Source organism: Lipotes vexillifer, unplaced genomic scaffold (genome assembly GCF_000442215.2).
Source record: "Lipotes vexillifer unplaced genomic scaffold, Lipotes_vexillifer_v1.1 scaffold99, whole genome shotgun sequence".
Lineage (NCBI taxonomy): Eukaryota > Metazoa > Chordata > Mammalia > Artiodactyla > Lipotidae > Lipotes > Lipotes vexillifer.
The window spans coordinates 713,928-733,505 of NW_006793908.1; the positions used below are offsets into that span (position 1 = coordinate 713,928).

General features: G+C 44.4%; 1 protein-coding gene across 2 annotated transcripts in view; it reads left to right on the top strand.

Moving 5' to 3' along the window:
• ARHGAP26 (Rho GTPase activating protein 26) overlaps window positions 1–19,578 on the top strand; it is a 518,529-nt gene that overhangs the window by 130,648 nt on the left and 368,303 nt on the right. For both annotated transcript variants that reach the window (XM_007466859.1, XM_007466858.1), the window contains exons 5-8: window positions 881–982; window positions 7,566–7,676; window positions 14,900–15,004; window positions 16,480–16,609. In XM_007466859.1, coding sequence (XP_007466921.1) covers window positions 881–982; window positions 7,566–7,676; window positions 14,900–15,004; window positions 16,480–16,609 — 448 coding nt within the window. The remainder of the gene's footprint in view (window positions 1–880; window positions 983–7,565; window positions 7,677–14,899; window positions 15,005–16,479; window positions 16,610–19,578) is intronic.

The window sequence follows — 19,578 nt, forward strand, 5'->3', positions numbered from 1 at the left end:
TTTTTTTTTTACTTTGAAAGCAATAATATAGGATAATAAACATTTCCCAAATGGAGGAGAAAAAAAAATCACCCATTATCCCATTTTCTTAACTCAAGTATTTTCACTGAAGTATCTTCCCATCTAATGTTTGTCTGTAGGTAGACACATTCTATGTAGGATGCACCGAGTTTGTATCATGCTAGCCTTCCTAGTTATGTTTATTGGATGCCCCATACTTTAATTTTCCCAAATTCTGTTCTTGGGCAGCAGTGTTGCTGTTGCTTTTTTTTGTTTTGCTATTATAAATGATGCCACAGTGAACATATTTGGGAAGATAATGTCGTCTTTGTTTTGAATTATTCCTCAGCTTAAAGACCCATATGTGATATTATTGCGTCAAGGAATATTTGGGTCTACAAATTAAGACATACTTTGTGAACACAGTTAAAGCTGGATCTACTCTTAGTCTAGACTTGTCCCTTTTAAGGTGTAAGTGGATCTTCCTGTTTGGGGATTAGCTTCACAGGTAACTTCCCTTCTTCCTTTGGCTTTGAACATCCTTGTGAGTTAGAAACTAGAGATTTCTGTTTTACAACTGAAATTTCTAGAAGGTGGAATCCTGGCTCTGCCACTCTGAAATACTGGTATTTACCTCATTTCTGGCATAGTAGTGGCGCCTCTGTGATAGACCCTCAAAACGGTTGGGCTGTTGATGATGGGTGGTTGCTTGCTTTCATGGCATTATTGGAAGAGTAGGAGATGGGTGATGTGCCACTGTTCTGGGTCTGAGGGAATGACGAAGCCATGAAGATGAGCAGGAAGAGTTTGACCCAGGTTGCTTTCATTCCTGCAACATTTTGGTCTTTTTCTCCTTTCCTCTTTTTTTTTTTTCCCCCAGGAAGCCAAAAAGAAGTATGACAAGGAGACAGAGAAGTATTGTGGCATCTTAGAAAAACACTTGAATTTGTCTTCCAAAAAGAAAGAGTCTCAGCTTCAGGAGGTAAGAAACTTTACTAGTGTCTGAATAAAGTGTTTAATCTTTCCATGGTGCTGTGGATACGTTCTGGTTACTCCCTGCTGGAGCTTCATTCTGATCCCTCATTCCACGCTTGCTGCCCGCATTGCCTTTGTCCCTTCCCGATGCAGCCACGCTGTACGGCTGTCCCGCCTGTCCACGGCAAGGAACATGCAGCTGGTCCAGATCACCCTAATCACTAGACTGTGCTTCTTCCTTTCAAACTGAGATCTGTTTTCCTGTTTCTCTCACCCTTGACCTTGATTCTGTACTCTATTACCCTGCCTTTCGACCTCCTCCTTACATCACTGATTTGAAATGTTAGCATCTGAAACACTTTGGTCATCCTTCCTTAATGCGAAATGAAAAAAAAAATTATTCCAACCAGTGCTTGACATTAGTCTTTTTATTTTTTTTAAGCAGTATTTTATTGTCTCATGTATTTTGTGCTTAGGTAACTTTGTTTCAAAAAAGCAAATTCTCTGGTCTGCCCCTGTTTTTTTTTTGGATTTGCATGGGGTCTTTTTTAAGAGTAGTTCTCTTGGAAAGAAAAGCCAGATTTGTGGCCTTGGAGCTGTGACCATTTTTATTTAGTTCATGGAGATTTGCATGGCGAGGGGGTTTATGTTTTGGGGAGACAGGGCAGTTTGCTAGTGGAACTCCAAACTTGGCTACATGAATATCATCTTGTTTAGCTCTTAACAGTTTGCTTGAACTGTCTCAGGTGTGTGCTAAAGCGAGGCTGTGGCTTCCAAGCTAGCCCTCATTCTTCAGTTTCCTTTCTTTTTGAGCAAATTCCTTGCCAGTACTTCTGTTCATATGAAGATGGTAGGGTCAAAGGTTGAAAGATGAGGATTACTCAGGAGATGGTGGAGCCCAGGATTTGTTACACACTCTCAGTTAGGAAGTGTTGTGCTCAGAACTCTTTCTGTGAAATGAGTGTTTGAATCAGTTGTTTGAGTGATGGATACAGACTTAGCAACAGGAAGTGTTTATTAGTGGGCTTTGCAGATCAGTTCTTGGCCAACCAACCAGCAGCAGTTGTATTTGGGCTGAGCTGTAGGAAGTAAGAAACCGCTGACCTTTCCTTGAAGATTTTTTGCTTGAGTTAGGGAGAAAGAAGCCAACGCAGGAGGAAGAGATTCTTGAAGTAGCAAAGCTGCTCTTGTCAAATGTGATTGAGAAGGTTAAGGAAATGCTGATTTTCATTGGATGATACAGAAGAGGCTATTCCCAACTCTACATGGGTCTGTGGGCACTAGGAGATACCCAAGGATATGTGAATTGTCCATGATAGATACGTACGTAATTCCGTTTAGGATCTGTCCTGATCGGTTATCATTCTTCTAACGTCATTTGGCGTTTAGGGTTTGGAAACGATAGGGAAAGGCATTTTGGCTGGAGCTCACAATCACCAGATCTGGCTAACTCTGTAGTTCCTAAGCAGTTAGGTGACCATGCACCATGAGTGCAAGTATTCACAGCTGAGAGAATATGTGATTGTCCTAGCACCTACTGGTACTGGGAGGCCCGCAGTACAGTTATCCTACCTGCATGACTTCCTCCCCAGAGTGAGGCTACTTTTCCTCCCGGTCTGCTCTCTCCATGCCTGGCTCCTGGTGAGTTGGTCTGGAATGAGTCCCACATTTTCTTTTAGGGCTGTGCCGATAGCATTTCCCCCTGAGATAGCAATATGGGGACCAGAACACTGGCCTGGCAGAGATACCTTCTTTTCAAGGCTTGCTCTGCTATGTAGTTGACTGTGTGACCCGGGACAAGTACTTGGTCTTTCTGAGCTCTAGTTCCTTTGTAAAATACTCATAGAATACCTGTCCTGCCTACTTCATGTATGAGAAGGTAAATTACAGCTGCTACACAAATGTAAAGTATTATCCCCATAACTGGCCTGTTCCTCCCCCTCCCCTGCTCCCAAATTGGATGACATTCTTCCTGGCTGCCTTAGTCTGTTCAGGCTGCTATAACAGAATACCCTAGACTGGGTGGCTTATAAACAACAGAAATTTGTTTCTGACAGTTCTGGATATCGGGAAGCCCAGGATCAAGGCACTGGCATATTTGGTGTCTGGTGAGGCCTGCTTCCCAGTTCGTAGATGGCTGTCTTCTAGCTGTCTCCTCACATGGCAGAAAGGGTGAGGGAGCCCCCTTGGCCTCTTTTGTAAGGACTCTATCCTCATGACCTAATCACCTCCCAGGGGCCCCACCCAAATGCGATCACACTGGGGATTAGCTTTCATCATATGAACGTAGTGGTGAGGTGGGCAAACATTCTGTCTGCAGCACTGACTGTCAGTATTTATCTTAGTGGAAACTTTTTCATTATGCTTTTTTGTTACAATCCTTGTCTTTTACCCATTCACACTTCCTAAATACTTTGAAGGTAAGGAGTGGGCTGCAGGTCTTTCTTGCAAGTCCTGGTCTGTTCTCAAGCGTTGCTTTTTATACCTAAGCTGAATTAAATTGAATAAAGAATCTCATTATAATAACAATAATAATGATAATATTTTTACTAACAACAACAATAATAGCAGCCAGTGTTTACTGAATGCATATTTATGTACCAGGCGCCATGTTAAGCACTTTACATGGAATCTGCTCAAATCCTCATAACCACCCTATTTACATAGGAGGAGACTGAGGCTCAAAGATGTTTAAACAGCCTGCCTGTAGCTCGTCAGCAAGGATTTGAACCTTGGCTCCTGACTCTGGAGCCGTTTCCCTTAACCCAGTAAGCTCTTCTCTGGCCGTCTTGTGGGGGAAGGATGTTGCTGGGCTGCCCGCCAGCCATTGTTATTCAATGTGGGTGTCAAGCTAAGGGAATTGGAGAGCGGGAGGGACCTTGGTGATCCTCTGGTTAAACCTCTTAGAATTTCGTATGCAGGACCTGAGTTCCTTGCAGAGGTCACGTGATTTACTCAAGGTCTTCCAGCTATTTAGTGATGATTTTCCTTACATTTTTTAAAAGATCAACTTTTAACAATATTATGAATCACCTACTACACATTTAACGGAAGCTGCTTCCTTTGATGGTCCAGAATTATTCCCTGATTGCAGGCCTGAATGAATACTTGTAAATTCTAGCCCATCCTGGACCTCTGGTGGCTGAAATGACTGGGCAGCGATGTGGAGTGACACTGCCATCTAGTGGAAGACTTTTTAAAAGCCAGTGTTTTCTTCAGTGGCTCAGAAGCTGGCTTCAAAGATAATAAATCATTCCTTGGACAAATTATTTCTTGGACGCTTCTGTGAAAGTCCGTTCAGGAGTTGGGTGTGTTGTGGGGAGTGAAATGAATGATCGGAACCTACAGTCTAGGAGAATTTTTCTTTTCCAAGAAGCACGGAATGGTTGGTGGGTCTTGGACAAGCTGGTAGATTGACAGCTTCTTAAGTAACAGGGCAGGGGAACTGCCTGCCCAGTGGTTGGATCTGGCTTCTGATTCCATCACAAGAGGAGCTAAGAATGTGGTAAATGCTATGGCCCATATGAGAGAGGCATTGGCAGGAACAACCTACCATTCCACTCGGGATTTCATCTTCCTTTTCCTTTGGAAATGCATTCTGTTATGCTTTTCTTCTCAGTGCTGGGCCACATAGAGATCAATTCATTTATTCCTCAAGCATCAGTTGAATGTTTGCTGTGGGCCAGGCCCTGTTCCGCGATCTGGAATGGAAAAGTGAGGCAAGGCCTTTGCTGTTATCGACTTTATATTCTAGTAGGCAGTACATGAAAAGAGAGAGAAATAAGTAAGAATTTCATGTAGTGATAAGGAAATAAATTGGGAGATAGGATAGAGACTCCCTGGGGTAACATACCTAAAATAACGCCATTGCAGGCTTCTCTAAAGAGGTGACATTTGAATTGAGACCAGAAGGAAGAGAAAGAGCAAGCTGGGTGAAAAGCTAGAACAATGTTCTTTAAATTGTGGGTGTGTCATAAGATCTGAGTTACTGGGTCATGACATAGAGTAGGCTAGAATAGAGTGAAAAATATGAAAGTGTGTTGCACCTAATTATAGATGTTTGTTTATTGGGTCATAATGTAAAAGGTATTTCTTAACTGTGCATTAAAGTTTAAAAAAATTGAATATTTATCTAGGGGAAGAGGTTTTCAGGCGGAAGGAACAGCAAGTGCAAAGATTGCATGGCAAGAAAGAGTTTGGAGTGTCGGAGGGTAGCTAGGAGCCCCAGCTGGAGCTCAGTGGGAGAGGGGTAGGGAAGGAGGGCTGGGCCGGTTCCTCAGGGTCTTCAGACCATGGGAGAGGCCAGGGGGAGGTGTTGAAGGAGCTGTGAGAACAGCTGATGGAGATTTTAGGAAAGGTATTCTGGCTGCTGGGTGGTGGCTGGATTGCGGGGGCAGAGAAAGAAAGCAGGGAGGCCCAGTGAGGAGAGGGTTGGAACCGCCCAGAGAAGATGTGGCTGGCTTAGGGTAGGAGCAGGGATTACAGCCCATCTGCTCAGATGTCCCTGGTGATAACCCCCAGTGTGCATAGAACACTTCCTGGTTTTCAAATGTCCACATCCTTTAGCTCATTTTCTCTTTGAAACAGCTCTACTCAGAGCAAGGGCAGATCATAGCATCTCCAGCCTTCAGGTGTGGGGAAGAGACCCAGAGAGGATAAGTGATCTGGAGCGGGTCCCACCAGCTAGAAAATGATAGAACTGCAACTCCCACCCAGATTGTTGCTCTCCTGGCTCTCTCACTGATGCTGGGCTCTGCTTTTCTTCTCAGAGGACTTTGATCCTGGCTCCTCCAGCCCCGCCTGACTTGCAGCTTTTCCGAATGACTTTTATTTCTGTTGTGTCTCACTTGGCAAGCCCAAGCAGAGAGGATGCATCGGGGGTGTGGGGGAGGTCAGGGAAATAGATGCGTCCCTAGGTGTAAGTGTGTTGGATTTGCACTATGAGAAATGAAGGACTACAGGGACTTAACGGGCCTTAGCCGGCAGGAGCCCAGGTGGAAGGTGTGTCAGGCACTGGTCCACCTGCTACACCTGGCAGGGGGCGTGATGCAAGCCCTTTCTGAAACCCGGTCTCCAAATAAAGCTCTGCCAGTGCTCAGACATCAGCTCTCCTGCTTGGAGGCTTAGGTGACGCCCCCAGGCTTAGCCCTTCATTTTGGTTTTGTGCAGCTGTTACTTAGGGGACTGCCTTCTGCATATTAATATGGAAGTTGCCCCGCGAGGAAGTTGCTAGCAGGAGACTTGAATGGAGTCTTTTGGTTTGTTTCATGGCACCTTGTGCTTTTCCAGAGTTTGTCATTTTCTTTTTATTTACATGATTATTTAATTATCTCTTTTCCTCATCATGCTGTGAACTCCGTGAATGAATGAATGAATGGCCAACTCCTTAAGATGTCAGGTTAGCAATACCGTATTTGGTATAATGAAGTAAAAGGTCTGTCCCAGTTTTGTTCTGCAGGAATCCTGACAAAGGAACACCGAAGGAAATACTCCTTTGGGGGCTTTGTCTTTGTAAAGTATGTTATCGGGTGACGTACTTGATTTCTAAAGAAAAGAGTGGAAAGGGTAAGAGTTTTATAGTGATAGCTAAGGTACTTGCCAGCACAGCATCTTGCTACTCCACACATGCTCATTTTCTCCCCTGGGTTCTGGATCCCAGATCAGCAGCTTAATTGTAGCCAGGTGTGGACCTTTACAGCCCACACACCTGCACAGAGAGGGAGGTGAGGTTCCCAGGCAGCAATGTAATTACTCTGCTTGGGGTAAACTAATAGTTCATCCTCGTCCAAAGAAAGTATGTGCGACCGTGTGAAAATGTTCTTTTCTGAGGTCCCCTGCCCCCTATCAGCGTGTTTTGTTCATTTAGAAGGATGGGAGGAGGATGGCCCTGCATGTTTTCTTTTTCTCTTTAAAAATCTGTCTTGCGTGGAACTTAGGTCGGCCCTAGGGTGTGGGGAGGCGGTAGAGTCTAGTGGTTTAGGAATGTACAGGGGTCTTGGAGGCAGATCAGCCAGGACAGAAATCCCAGCTCTGCCTCGTACCAACTATGCCAGTTTCCTTAATGTTAGCAGATTTCATTTACTTCCTGTACATTACGGGTAAGGATATCTTCTTTTTAGGAACTTAATGAGGGTTAAATAACTGAAAGTATAATGAGGATTGAATAAGATAATGATGTACAGCTTTTTTTTTTTTCTTTTTTTGCGGTACGCAGTCCTCTCACTGCTGTGGCCTCTCCCGTTTGCGGAGCACAGGCTCCGGATGCGCAGGCCCAGCAGCCATGGCCCACAGGCCCAGCCGCTCCGCGGCACGTGGGACCCTCCCGGACCAGGGCACGAACCCGTGTCCCCTGCATCGGCAGGCGGACTCCCAACCACTGCGCCACCAGGGAAGCCCTGATGTACAGCTTTATGGGCATGGTTCCTGGCACAAAATTAGCGCTCGGGTAACCATGATCATTGTTCTTATTTCTGCTTCATGCTACTGGATTTGTTTTTAAAAACCATCTCCGGAGATTTTTTTGCCTGCTTGCTGACTCCTCTCCTCAGATAGTGACCTGATTTTTCTCTGAAATTCCACCTTGTTTGCAGGCAGACAGCCAAGTGGACCTGGTCCGGCAGCATTTCTATGAAGTATCCCTGGAGTATGTCTTCAAGGTGCAAGAAGTCCAAGAGAGAAAGATGTTTGAGTTCGTGGAGCCTGTAAGTAGATGCTCAAGGTTTCATTGTGTACCCAGACTTTCATCCCCCACCCCCTCATTCCAACTACCTAGATGACGAAATGCTCTAAGTTGTTAATGAAGAGATTGACCAGCCCTGATGCTGTGCCTTCTGCTAGTAACAGTGCTTGGTCAACTGGCTACCCTGGGTTCTTCCCAGTACAGCCACAGACATGGGTGTAGAGCATTCAGCAATGGTTCCGTCCTCTAGCTACCTTGCGTTGTGCTGGTTGGTTACCAAGTCAAAGTAGGGGAGGGGGGGAGTTTTCATCTTGCCAAACAATAGTGATGACACCTTAACTTTCCTCCTTCCTCCCCTGCTTCTTCTCTCCTTCAGATAACGCAAATGTAGCAGTAACCCAACGAAACCATTCTCTTTTTGCCTCCTAAGTTCAAAGCCCCTCCTTATCCCAGTCATGTATTAAAAGATGCGATATAAAGCAATTTCTCACTCGAAGTTTGTTATAGCCAAGCAGCACGGAGATTGTTCTGAGTGAATCGTGATGGGATTTGGACTTGGGCAGAATGTTCCATTGGTCATGAAGGTTGCAATGTGGGGACACGTCTGGCTGTAGCTTAGGCCACCCCAGTGTGGTTGTGGTTTTGTGCAGATGTGGTATTGCTCTACCCCTCTGTGGCACTAGTGTTCCGAATCCATGGAAACACCAAATGAGCATGTGGGCCTCAATTTAAAGCTCTTGCAGATCTTGAGTTTTTCAGCTGAATGCAACCTCTGATCTAGACCCAAGCCTGGGGTCTCTATACAAATGAGATTACCTACCTAGATTTAAGAAAGTGATTTTCTTAAGCAAATAACAAAACCGTAAGAAACTGAAAGAAAATGACTGCTCTTTTTGGTCAAGAATGTTCTGTGCCCTGTTTCTAATTTATAAACTTTGGGGATGCTTTTTAGGCACGTAGACTTGCTGGTAGTTTCAAGACTCCATTTGGCCTTGGAATTTGTTGCGTCCATCTTTTACTTTGCTGGAGCTATTTTGATCTTGGGAGTCTACTCCCAGCCATGTCATCTGGCAGATTCTTCAAAGCTATTAATTACCTCAGTCTTATCTGAATAATGGAAACTTTAGAGCCTGCTTCCTTTCCAGCAATGATCTCTGCCAAGATCTCAGGTCTAAATCCACATCTTTCTGCAGGGTCTGTGAGATGGGGAAAGCCATCTGTCAGAGAAAGCAAGCTTGTTGATTTCCCTGCTTGGGGCCCAGAGGTGTTAAAACTAGCCATTCAATCACAGGTTGACTAAAAGAAAGTCTCATCTCTCTCTTGGCTGGAGCAGGAATTCAAATGCTGTCATGAAGAATTAGCCTTTGGCCTTTTTACTTGCTTTTACTAGAATTTCTAGAGGAAAAAAAAAAACCAGTGTGATTCTCATAATCTTTATGTATACTTTGGTCGATATTATTCTGTAAATACCTGATTTTGATGAGTTGCATTTTAATTGACCCATCCTATTTTTGAGTTATTTTTTTGTGTGTCCATTTTGATGTCTCCATATAGTGAATCAGATATCGTATCTGTTAGCTTTTGCTGGCTAACAAATAACCATAAAACCTTATGCAACAATAGACGTTTATTTCTCACGCATCTGTGGGGTTCATCTAATCTAGGCTGGGCTCAGCTGGTTGACTCTGCTCATCTAGGTGGGCTTTCCTCTCCTCCTCCCCCTCCGGTATCCTCCTCCTACCTTTCTTCCTCCTCTTTTTTTTTTTTTTTAAAGAAATCTATAAAGATTTATCCTTCTGTTTCCTGGCATGCTATTGTAGTATATCAGTGTCCTAGGTTTTTTGAGAGGCAGTGTAGCATCATCGTCAAGGGCTCTAGAACCAGACTGCCTGCATTTAAATCCCAGCTCAGCCATTTTCCAGCTACGCATTCTGGGGGAAGTTATCTTTTGAGCCTTAGTTTTCCCCTCTGTGAAATAGGTATAATAATACCAGTTATCTTATAAAGATGTTAGGAGGATTACCTGAGTTTATCCAGGTAAGATGCTTAGAATAGAGCTAACCTAAGTAACACCCAGTTATTATATAATTGCTTATTAGGACCCAGTTAGCGATTATTTTTTATTCTGAAGTAGAGGAATATATCAATTTTGGCCACCCAGGGTCTCCTCAAGTGAGCAAATGAGTCAAGTGCCAGTATTAACAGGGCCTACTTGGTTTAATATAGGCTTGGTAAATCTAAAAGCATTTATTTTCTGAATAGCATAGAAAATGCTGATGACCCAGCTGCTCTGTCTGAGGAGCTCACAGTCTCCTTGGGGAAGCAGTGTCTATGGTAAAGAGCTAGCCAAGGTAGCAAGCAGTTCAGTGCCAGCATGCATAGGATGGATGTACCAGAGGGATTTAAAAAGTAGAGAACCATTGTGGTTTGCAGATGTTTTTGAAGTCATAAAGTGAGGCACCTGGAGAGCTAATGAAAAAAAAGGTCTGGTCTCATGTTAGAGTGAAGAGAAAGTGGTAGGGGCTTGTCCTGAGTTAAGTTAAATGAGTTGGCGGAGAGGTTGGATGTAGATGTGTGCCCTTCACTTTTCTATAGACGTTCTTGTTTCTGAGCACACCAGTCGATAGACAGGTGAGTGGCTGGGGCTGTGGGTAGGGAGAAGAGAGTCACGCAATGAAAAAGCTACTGACCAGGTCACTGGTTCTCAAAGTCATAGAAATACAAATTCTCAGGCTCTATCCCACACCTGAAATTTGTGGGTAGGGCCCAGTCATCTATTTTTTTGTAAGCCTTCCAGGCGATTCTGCTGCACATTAAAGTTTAAGCCGCTGGCCTAGATTGTACAAAAGAAGAACGTGAAATAACAGTCGATGATATCAGCTGAAACTCTGTCATGTTCTGTGTGAGTAATAAGTGCTTTACCACATTATGTCATTCAATCCTTATATCATCTCTGAGGGTAGGTACTGTTTTTTGTTTTCAGATAAAGAAATGGAAGCACATTTATTTACTTCTGCAAGGTCACACCTAGTAAATAGCAGAGCTGTAGTGGTCTGACTCTTAATCTCTATGAAACAGCATTTGACTACTTAAGGGCGGAAAGGAAACAAGCAAAAAAATCGATTGAACTAAATCGTTGGGGTGCCTGGTGTGCATATTCATGTGTTGAGTTGGTTGCAGTCAAGGGAATCTTCCAGCCATTCAAGGAACCTCCATGTACATCAACTATGTTCATTTGTTTCTTAGAAAGTAACTTCAAGTGCCGGAAGTTATTGACCTTCAGAAAAAGAAACAAAATTTTAGTATGCTAAGGAAGAAAAATCAGACTCCGGGATCTAAACCGTGTATTTTTTGTGCGCCCTGGAAAGCTTAATTTTCTTGTTGAGGTACTAAATGTTCTGGAGATTGGGATCGCAGATAATGACATGACTGGCTTCACAAAGGTGAAGCCATATTCCGTCTGTTGTCTGAGTTTTCCTAATTGAAGGTTACCTACTGCTGCAGAGAGCTCACTCTCTACATTCGTCACGCTCCACAGCCTCTGAATTTCGCCTCCAGAGTATTTCTTGGTGCTGTGCCTTCCTGTCCTTTCTCACGGCTTCCGCCCCATTGCAGGTTGTCGTTCTTTCACTTTGGTCAGTGGCATCCTGTCCTGACCCTGTCTGCTGACAGTGCCTTTTCTGACACATCGGTCTGATTCTGTCCTTCTTGCTGAGCAGCCCCTGCCAGCACACCTGTGCTAATTAAGCCCATTACATAGATGATCTCAATCTCTACCATAATCCACTGCAGTAATAGGTTAAAGACAAGTTACCTGGCTTAATAGGTTAAAGAAGACAAGTTACCTGGCTTACCCAGCCCAGCTTTTCATCCCTTTACTGGCTGCCCTTCTCTTCGTCAGTGTGAATGAATGGTTCTTGGTAGCTGTATTCTTCTGCTAGGGATGCTGTCACCAAGTATCACAAACTGGGTGCCTCAGAGCAACAGAAATGTATTGTCTCATAGTTCTAGAGGCTAAAGGTCTGAGATCAAGGTCAGCCTGGCCCTGCTGCCCCTGAAACCTGTAAGGAAAAATCCTTCCTTTCCTCTTCCTAGCTTCTGGTGGTTTCCCGGCAGTATCTGGCATTCCTTGTTTTATAGATGCATCACTTCAGTTCCTCATCTTCACAGGACTGTCTTCTCTCTGTGTTTGTTACTGTGTCCAAATTTCCCCCCTTTCTAAGGACACCAGTCATTTTTGATTAGGGCCTAATGGATTCATTTTAACTTGATTATCTCTGTACAGACCCTATTTCCACATAAAATCACATTCTGAAATACCCGGGTTTAGGACTTCATATCTTTTGGGTTTGGGGGAAGAAATTCAACCCCAAACAGTAGTTCTATTCTATAAATGGAAAAAACTTAAATTTATCACGTAGTCCAGAATGGTGTAACCATCACTAATAACGCAGTTACATTTTTGTTTATTATTTTTTTAAAAATCTGTGTTATCAGCTAGGAAATAGGAATCAATTTTCTTACAGTTATTCTCAGAGGAAAACAAGGAAGGGGAAGAAGGCAAAGGAGGGTTGGGAAGGTCTTCCTCTGGCACTTCCTTTGCCACGCTGTGATTGCGTGTCTGGCTGTCCAGGGAGGAGCCTGGGTGGACATGCTGGCTTCTCTTACCTGATAACCAGGTGAGGCTACAGCAGGCGCTTCCTCTGTGTGTGTGAGTAGAACCATTTCTTTGAGGCAGACAGATCCTTGCATCTCGGGGGTCCTTCTGTGGGCCGTGCCCAGCTCCCTGAGCAGTGGACTTTCATTTCCCTTGGGGTCATAGGTTCAAAGATTCATACAGTGTGTGGGAGGTAGGGGAGGGGACGAAAGATGCTGTGAGGGGAGAAGGAAGGAAGTGGCCCAAAGATAACAATACCTAAGGCATCATTTCCTGTAGAAAAAAATGGACAATCAGCCATGATACCAGAGGAAGTGAAAACCAGAATAAACATTGGCAGCTCTCTGCCTTTGGAGTGCTTGTGTGTATACCCAGGTGACATCTTAGCAAGCTGTTTTGAGATAGTTAATTACCCTGAGTAAGAGAGGCCCTGTTGACTGCAAGTGAAGCGTAAATCAGCGTTAATAGAAGGAATGACTCGGGAATCAGCTGCTTATCTTCTGCGTTATTCTCCACTAGAGGGTGACTCAGTGCCCTGGAAAAGTGATGGGGCACAGCCTTCAAGGACAACAGGGAGGGAAGAGATAAGAAAGGACTGTTGTCCCTGTGAATACTGGCACTAGGTTTGGCATAAGAGCTCCTCCTTCTCCATTACTGGAGCCATTTAGAAGGAAAAGTGTGGGCCACGTTCTCAAAAATGTATTTTTTTTTTTTTTTTTGCGGTACGCGGGCCTCTCACTGTTGTGGCCTCTCCCGTTGCGGAGCACAGGCTCGGGATGAGCAGGCCCAGCGGCCATGGCTCACGGGCCCAGCCGCCCCGCGGCATGTGGGATCTTTCCGGACCGGGGCATGAACCCGTGTCCCCTGCATCGGCAGGCGGACTCCCAACCACTGCGCCACCAGGGAAGCCCTCAAAAATGTATTTTACATAGAGGACTTTGCAAAGACTTTGGTCATCTTTGAAGAAAAGAGTTCATTATTAGTCTTTGGTGACTCTCTGTGGCTTACCACCCATTCCTTAATTTAGGTGAAGGATGTATATATGGTGCCTCTAGATGTTTTTATAGCCAGAGGACCCAGCAGTGCCTGTTCCCTCTCCTCCTGTAAGGATCTAAGGGAACAGACGCTCCAGGGACAGTGGCAGCAGGAAGTCAAGGGGTCATATTGTTATAAGCTGGGGTTTTGCCTGACTTTCCAGTGCAGAGCTCTTTGATAACGTGGGCTGGGCATGTGGCTTTGTCTGAAGACAGGTCAGTATATACCTCGGTGCTTACCATTCCTGCCACAAGCAAAGTGTGAGAGTTTCCTTTACTCTCATTATTAGGGCTGCTTCTCAAAAAAGGAGAGTAGGCGAAACAAAGTGAGATTGTGTTTAGTAAGAAAAGGTATGTTCATTTAAGGACTAGAAGATTAAACGCAACAATATGAAGTGATGCAGCTGTGTCTTGGTGTAACACGTATTTGAGGCAGGTCAGAGGGGACAACTCAGACGGCGTGAGTTGGCGTTGAGAAGTTCCAGTTAGAATGGGGCTGGTCTCCAAATGTAGGAGAACTGAGCTTGTGATGGAGGTGAGGTTCTGGTTCTTCTGAACCTTGTTCAGGCTTTAACTATAATCCGGTCTTCAGGTTGAGATTTGGGACTGAGGCAGGATATGTAGAGCTTGGGAAGGGGCCAGGGAAGCATAACAGCAGTGAGGTTTACATATGGGCACTGAGAGGAGAGACGGCAGGAACGTTTATTTAGCTTGGAGAAGTGAAGGCTGGCAGGGGCTCAGGATGGGGACATTAATGGTTTTTAAGTATATGAAGGCATGTTGTGAGACTTGCAGTGAACAGATGTTTTCACTCTTCACTAAAGACAAGACGAAACAAGGAATGGGCTTACCTTTTAGGCTGTGACACTTTAAGTGAGAATTTCGGGAAACCACCTAAATGCAAATGTGGGAACATGAGATTATTTTAATAAAGGAGTCCAGAGCGTTTGCTTCTGGAGAGCTTCTGGAAAGTACAGAAACACACTTGAGCTGAAATCTGATCTGGATGATTTTCTTTGATTTGACCTTGCCTGTTAGACTGCAGACTCAGGACACACCAGCTTCCTTTTCTCCCTTCCTTGTTGGTTATCAATATAACCACACCCTTCTGCATGATAACCTGATATTATGAATATACTAGAAGGAGACTGAGTGGGAGCCCTGGTCTTCAGCTTCTGAAGAAGTGATTTTCTTGGGAGGGGATGAGGCTCACAGGGGAAGAGCTTGGATGTTGGTGCCAGGAGACCTGGTTTCAAATCCTGGCTGCCACTTACTGTGTGTTTTGGGGCAAGTTAGTTAACCTCTTTGAATCTGCTTCCTTACTGATAAGTTGGAGATGATAGCAGTATTCATTTCATAGGTTGTTATGAATATTTAGTGAGACACAGGGCATATGAAGTTACAGTGCCTGGCATGTAAGAAGTACTCAGTAAACGATAGCCATTATTATTACCTTATTCTAGACTTTCAGACCGGGGCTGGGAACGCAGATACAGCTCCATAACACCTTTTGAACCTGCTTATGTGAAGTTTGCCCTTCTGCCTTCATTACAGCTACTGGCATTCCTACAAGGACTCTTCACTTTCTATCACCATGGTTATGAACTGGCCAAGGACTTCAATGACTTCAAGACTCAGTTGACTATCAGCATACAGAACGTGAGTAGGCGAGGGGACAGGCTTCCTTTCCCTTGCTAAGGGAAGGAAAAACAAAATATGGGTCTGGTTGCATACAGATCACTTAAATGGACTGAGATGCAGGTGGGGAGGAGGAGTCTTGCTTGGGTTCAAAGGGAAGTGGGGGTCAGGCGTTTCTAGGGTGCTTGATGGTCCCAGGTTAGAGCATCATCCTCTCCTCTGTTATTTCAAAGCACTATTTATGTTCTCGGAAATGCTGCTGCTGATTATGTTTTAAATCTGTAGCGCCAGAATCAGGATTTCCTTTGGCAGTGGAAGTCCCAGCCCCACCCAGCCTAGCCTCCCTCTGTGCATCTAGCTGCCTGGCCCCATAAAACCATAGAGTGTGTGTGTTCAGGGGATGGGGATGGGGTACACGTGCTCGCCTTGGGCTCAAAGGATGTGCTGTTGTTCAACTCTCAGTGAGGCTGCCAGGAAATCCAAGTAGGTGCGCCTTACTCCCAATCTCCTTTCCCAAATCGTAAGCAGCAGGACCTTTGGGTGCACCGAATCCTGCTGAGGACTCTGGTTAGTGGTCACTGGGGCTCAAACCCCCTTCTTCCCTGTGTGATGGGGCCACTTTAATCTGCATGTTGTCTTTGTCTCTGGATGATCCTGTGTCCAAATAAACCCAAGTATGTCTGTGCGGGTTGGACTGCATGCTTTAAGAAGCCTGAGCTTGCCCCCTCATGGTTCTCTGCAGTGCCTCAGAGAACAGGAATTTGCAGGGTCTTGGATGAGCTGTCACAAAGCATGGCTTCCCTTGGGCTGGGTCCCTCAGAAGGCAGACTCTGAAGTGGAGATTTATACAGAGCAGGTCCCCAGGAGGCAGTGTTGGCAGAAGCACCTGTGACAGAGTGAGGGCAGCAGGCCCTGCCGGAGGAGAAGCTGAGTGGTGATGACTCAGCCGATGCCCTGGGCCCCCTGGAGCTGGAATGGTCCCTTGACCCTCCCCCTTTGGCCCCTGGCTTCGCCTAGTTGCTGGGTGCAGGGTGCCCTGGGGGAGGGGTAACCTTAAGTGAAGCAGCTCCATTTGAGGAGGGAGCCATCAGCAAACAGCTGGAGCAAGAGCATCTCTGTCCTGCAGGGAGGTGGAGGGCATACCCTGCTGTGGACCATCTGAGGAGTCAGAGTGGCCTGGGATGCTTGTTACAAATGCGCATGTCTGGGTTGAGAGGCACTAAGCTTATCTTTCGGGGTGAGAACTGGTCATTTGCATTTCCTGCTGGTTCCCCAGGTGATTTTGATGGTGCCTAGAGTTTGAGAGTCATTCTGACATAGGGCTTTAAGGCCAGAGTATATTTCTTAAAAGGGAACATTTTTGCCTGATTCCTAGATGGCTGAATGTTCCTTACCTGGTTGTAGATCTAAGAATTCTGTAGGTTGATGTTCTGAAGCGCTAGAGATGGGAACAGGGTTTCATTTCCTTGATTTGAATAAAATTCCTTTCATCCTAGACAAGAAATCGCTTTGAAGGCACCAGGTCAGAAGTGGAATCCCTGATGAAGAAGATGAAAGAGAATCCCCTCGAGCACAAGACCATCAGTCCCTACACCATGGAAGGGTACCTCTACGTCCAGGAGAAACGTGAGTGCTGGGTCGGCCAGCAGTGTGGGTGTACTCATGCCTTTTCCCAGGGGTTGGGGGGGGGTGTATCCAGTAGTGCCTGGCCCGGAGTACGAATTTCGATGAAGGAGAGTGATTTTATAGTTAGGTTTCCTAAGGGGAGAGATGCTGCCCACGAGGTGTTTACCTCCCAGTGATGTGCTATGTCTCCTTTGTAACTGGGAATTTCCTTGCAACCTGGAATTCATTGAGGCTCTGCGGTGCCACTTCTCTCCCTGGTGTCACTCTACTCTTGAGGTTCCTGTACCTTCAGTATAGCTTTATATTACCATACCCTTGGTGTAGAGGCCTTGGAAAGGTCTGGCTGGCTGGACCTTATTGTCATATCCTTCGGTAGACTTAATAACTGGTGATTTTTCTTTTCATTTGAGACTTGTTTCAGCAAGGCCCAAACAATCATGACTTAGGCCCTATCTCTCTCCTCCTCAACCCCTGTCATTCCAACACTTAAATTTTATGAAAAGTAGAAACAAAAGCTCACTTCAAGAGCCAGGAAGAAGAGCCATTGACTTGCCCATATGACATCAAGGAAAGAAATGCCAGGTGCTGCTAACCCAGAGTTTACAACGATGACTCAGATTCGTGCACTGGGCTATTGCACTCCCAGACTTAATTCATGAGTGCGGTGTTAGAGCTTAAAGAAAGTGCATTGTTTTTCTTTAACGGGTAGCTCTTCTTGTAGTCTCACACCTGTGCTTTCTGGCTGGGCACTGTTGATTTAGGATTAGTTAAATATCTTCACTCTTATCTGCTTCCTAATGGAACAAAACACTCAGTTTCAGTGATTGTTCTATTTAGTGATTACTCAAAAATTTCCTTGGACTTAAAGTTGTTCCCTGGTGACAAAGGTGTAGTAATGGGGTTGGAGGTTGGATCATCAGTTGTGATGAGAGTTTGATGTCCCTTATTCTTGCAGGTATGAGCTTGTTAAGGCTTGTAAAAAACAGAAGCTACTTTAGTTGTGTGTTATACCTGAATATATGGTCATATCTTCTTTGCCCAATGAGAAGACCACCCCCAAAAGTTTTAAGTCAACTTGAAAATAAAAATTTTTAGGACTATAAAAATATAGTTCAGTGTCCACTTATAATACTTAATTTATTAATATTGGTCACTTACGTGTAAAGTCAGTATAAGCACTCACATGACATTGTACAATTTTATTCAAACACTTCTTGTGTTTTTTCAACATTAATGTCTTGATTATCATTAGAACCATATTTTGATTCTCCAGCACAGTGGTCCAGAGCATATCATTAGAATACAGCTTTTTTTTTTTAATTTGGAAGTTTTGGTAACTTATTATTTTGAAGTACTTTCAAACTTACAGAAAGTTGCAAGAATACTATAAAGAATGACCATATGACCTTTACCCAGATTCATGAATTTTTACCATTTTTCCGGTTAGATCATCCTTTCTCTCTCTCTATGGGTGTGTGTGCGTATCACAGTCACACACACACACACACACACACACACACACACACACACACACACTATAATTTTTCTGAACCATTTGAGAACAGGTTGCATATACCATGCTTCTTGACTTCAGTGTGTATTTTCTCAAAACATTCGTTTATGTAACCACAGTTACATATCCAGGAAATTTAACATTGATAAGATATTTCATCTAAACAATATTTCATATTCCCATTTTGTCAGTTGTCCCAGTGATGCCCTTATAGAGCATTTTGTTTTCCTCCATTACAGAAGCTTGTACAGCATTTAGTTGTCATTTGGCGACTTTAATCTCCTTTACCCTAGAACAGTTCCTCTGATGACATTGACGTTTTTGAAGAATATCGGCCAGTTCTTGTATAGAATTTTGTTCATTGTGGGTGTGTCTGATGTTTCCTCATGATTAGATTCAGGTCATGCATCCCTGGTCAAATCCTACGTAAGTAATGCTGTGTTTTTCCCGGGTACCATATCCAGAGCAAAGGATGTTCCTCTGCCCTCTGTGGTCTTGTTGATTTTGATCACCCAGTCAAGGTACTTTCTGCTTTCCCCACTGTGCTGTCACTATGTTTCCCTTGTAACTGATAAGAGGTCTGTGGGGCGGACACCTTAAGACTGTGCCCTTCCCTCATCAGACTTAGCCTCCCATGGAGTTAGCATCCATTGACAATCCTGGCCTGGACTGTCCTTTACTGTGATGGTTGCAAAGTGGTGATTTTGCAGCTCTGCCACTCCCTCCACATTTATTAGTTGCCTTTCGGTGTGCTATAAGGAAGCGTCCTCCCCCTTTCTACCTCCCTCCTTCTCTCCTTTCATTCCTCCCTCCCTCCCTCCCTCCCTCCCTTCCTTCCTTTCTTTCTCCCTTTCTCTCTCTCTCTCTCTCTCTCTCTCTCTCTCTCTCTTTCTCTTTCTTTCTTTCATCTGTCTATCCATCCGTCTTTCTACTGTCAGTATGGACTTTTGAGTTCCCATTTTGTTCATTAAGCTAAATCCATTACTGTCCTTGTTTATTATGATGCTCAAAGTGTCCAAGATACAGCACTTTTGAAATCTTTGAGTTGTGCTGTCACTGGAATTTATTCTCTAAGCCACAGAAACACAGTTGAATGGTTGGTGTTTTCATTTGTCCTTGATGCTCCAGTGTAGACACTCTGTTGCTTTTTAAGTATACTAAGTGACATCCAACACTTGCAATGGGCATTCATACCCTGAAAAATAATTATTAAGTGTCTGCTAAATCTGTTTTCATGTTATCATTATTGTTTTTTAATCATATCTGCTATGTGATCTCTATAAGCATGCAGAACTCGTATTGATTGAGGTCCTTGCAGGCTAATAATGCCAATCATGCCTTCTTTCTCTAACAGTACTTTGTTGTTTGAAATAAGGTAATTGGCCAGGCACCTGAAAAAATCAGATACTGTCACAATTCGTCTGTAGGGCATCTGCCTCTTTCCTGAGGGATAATT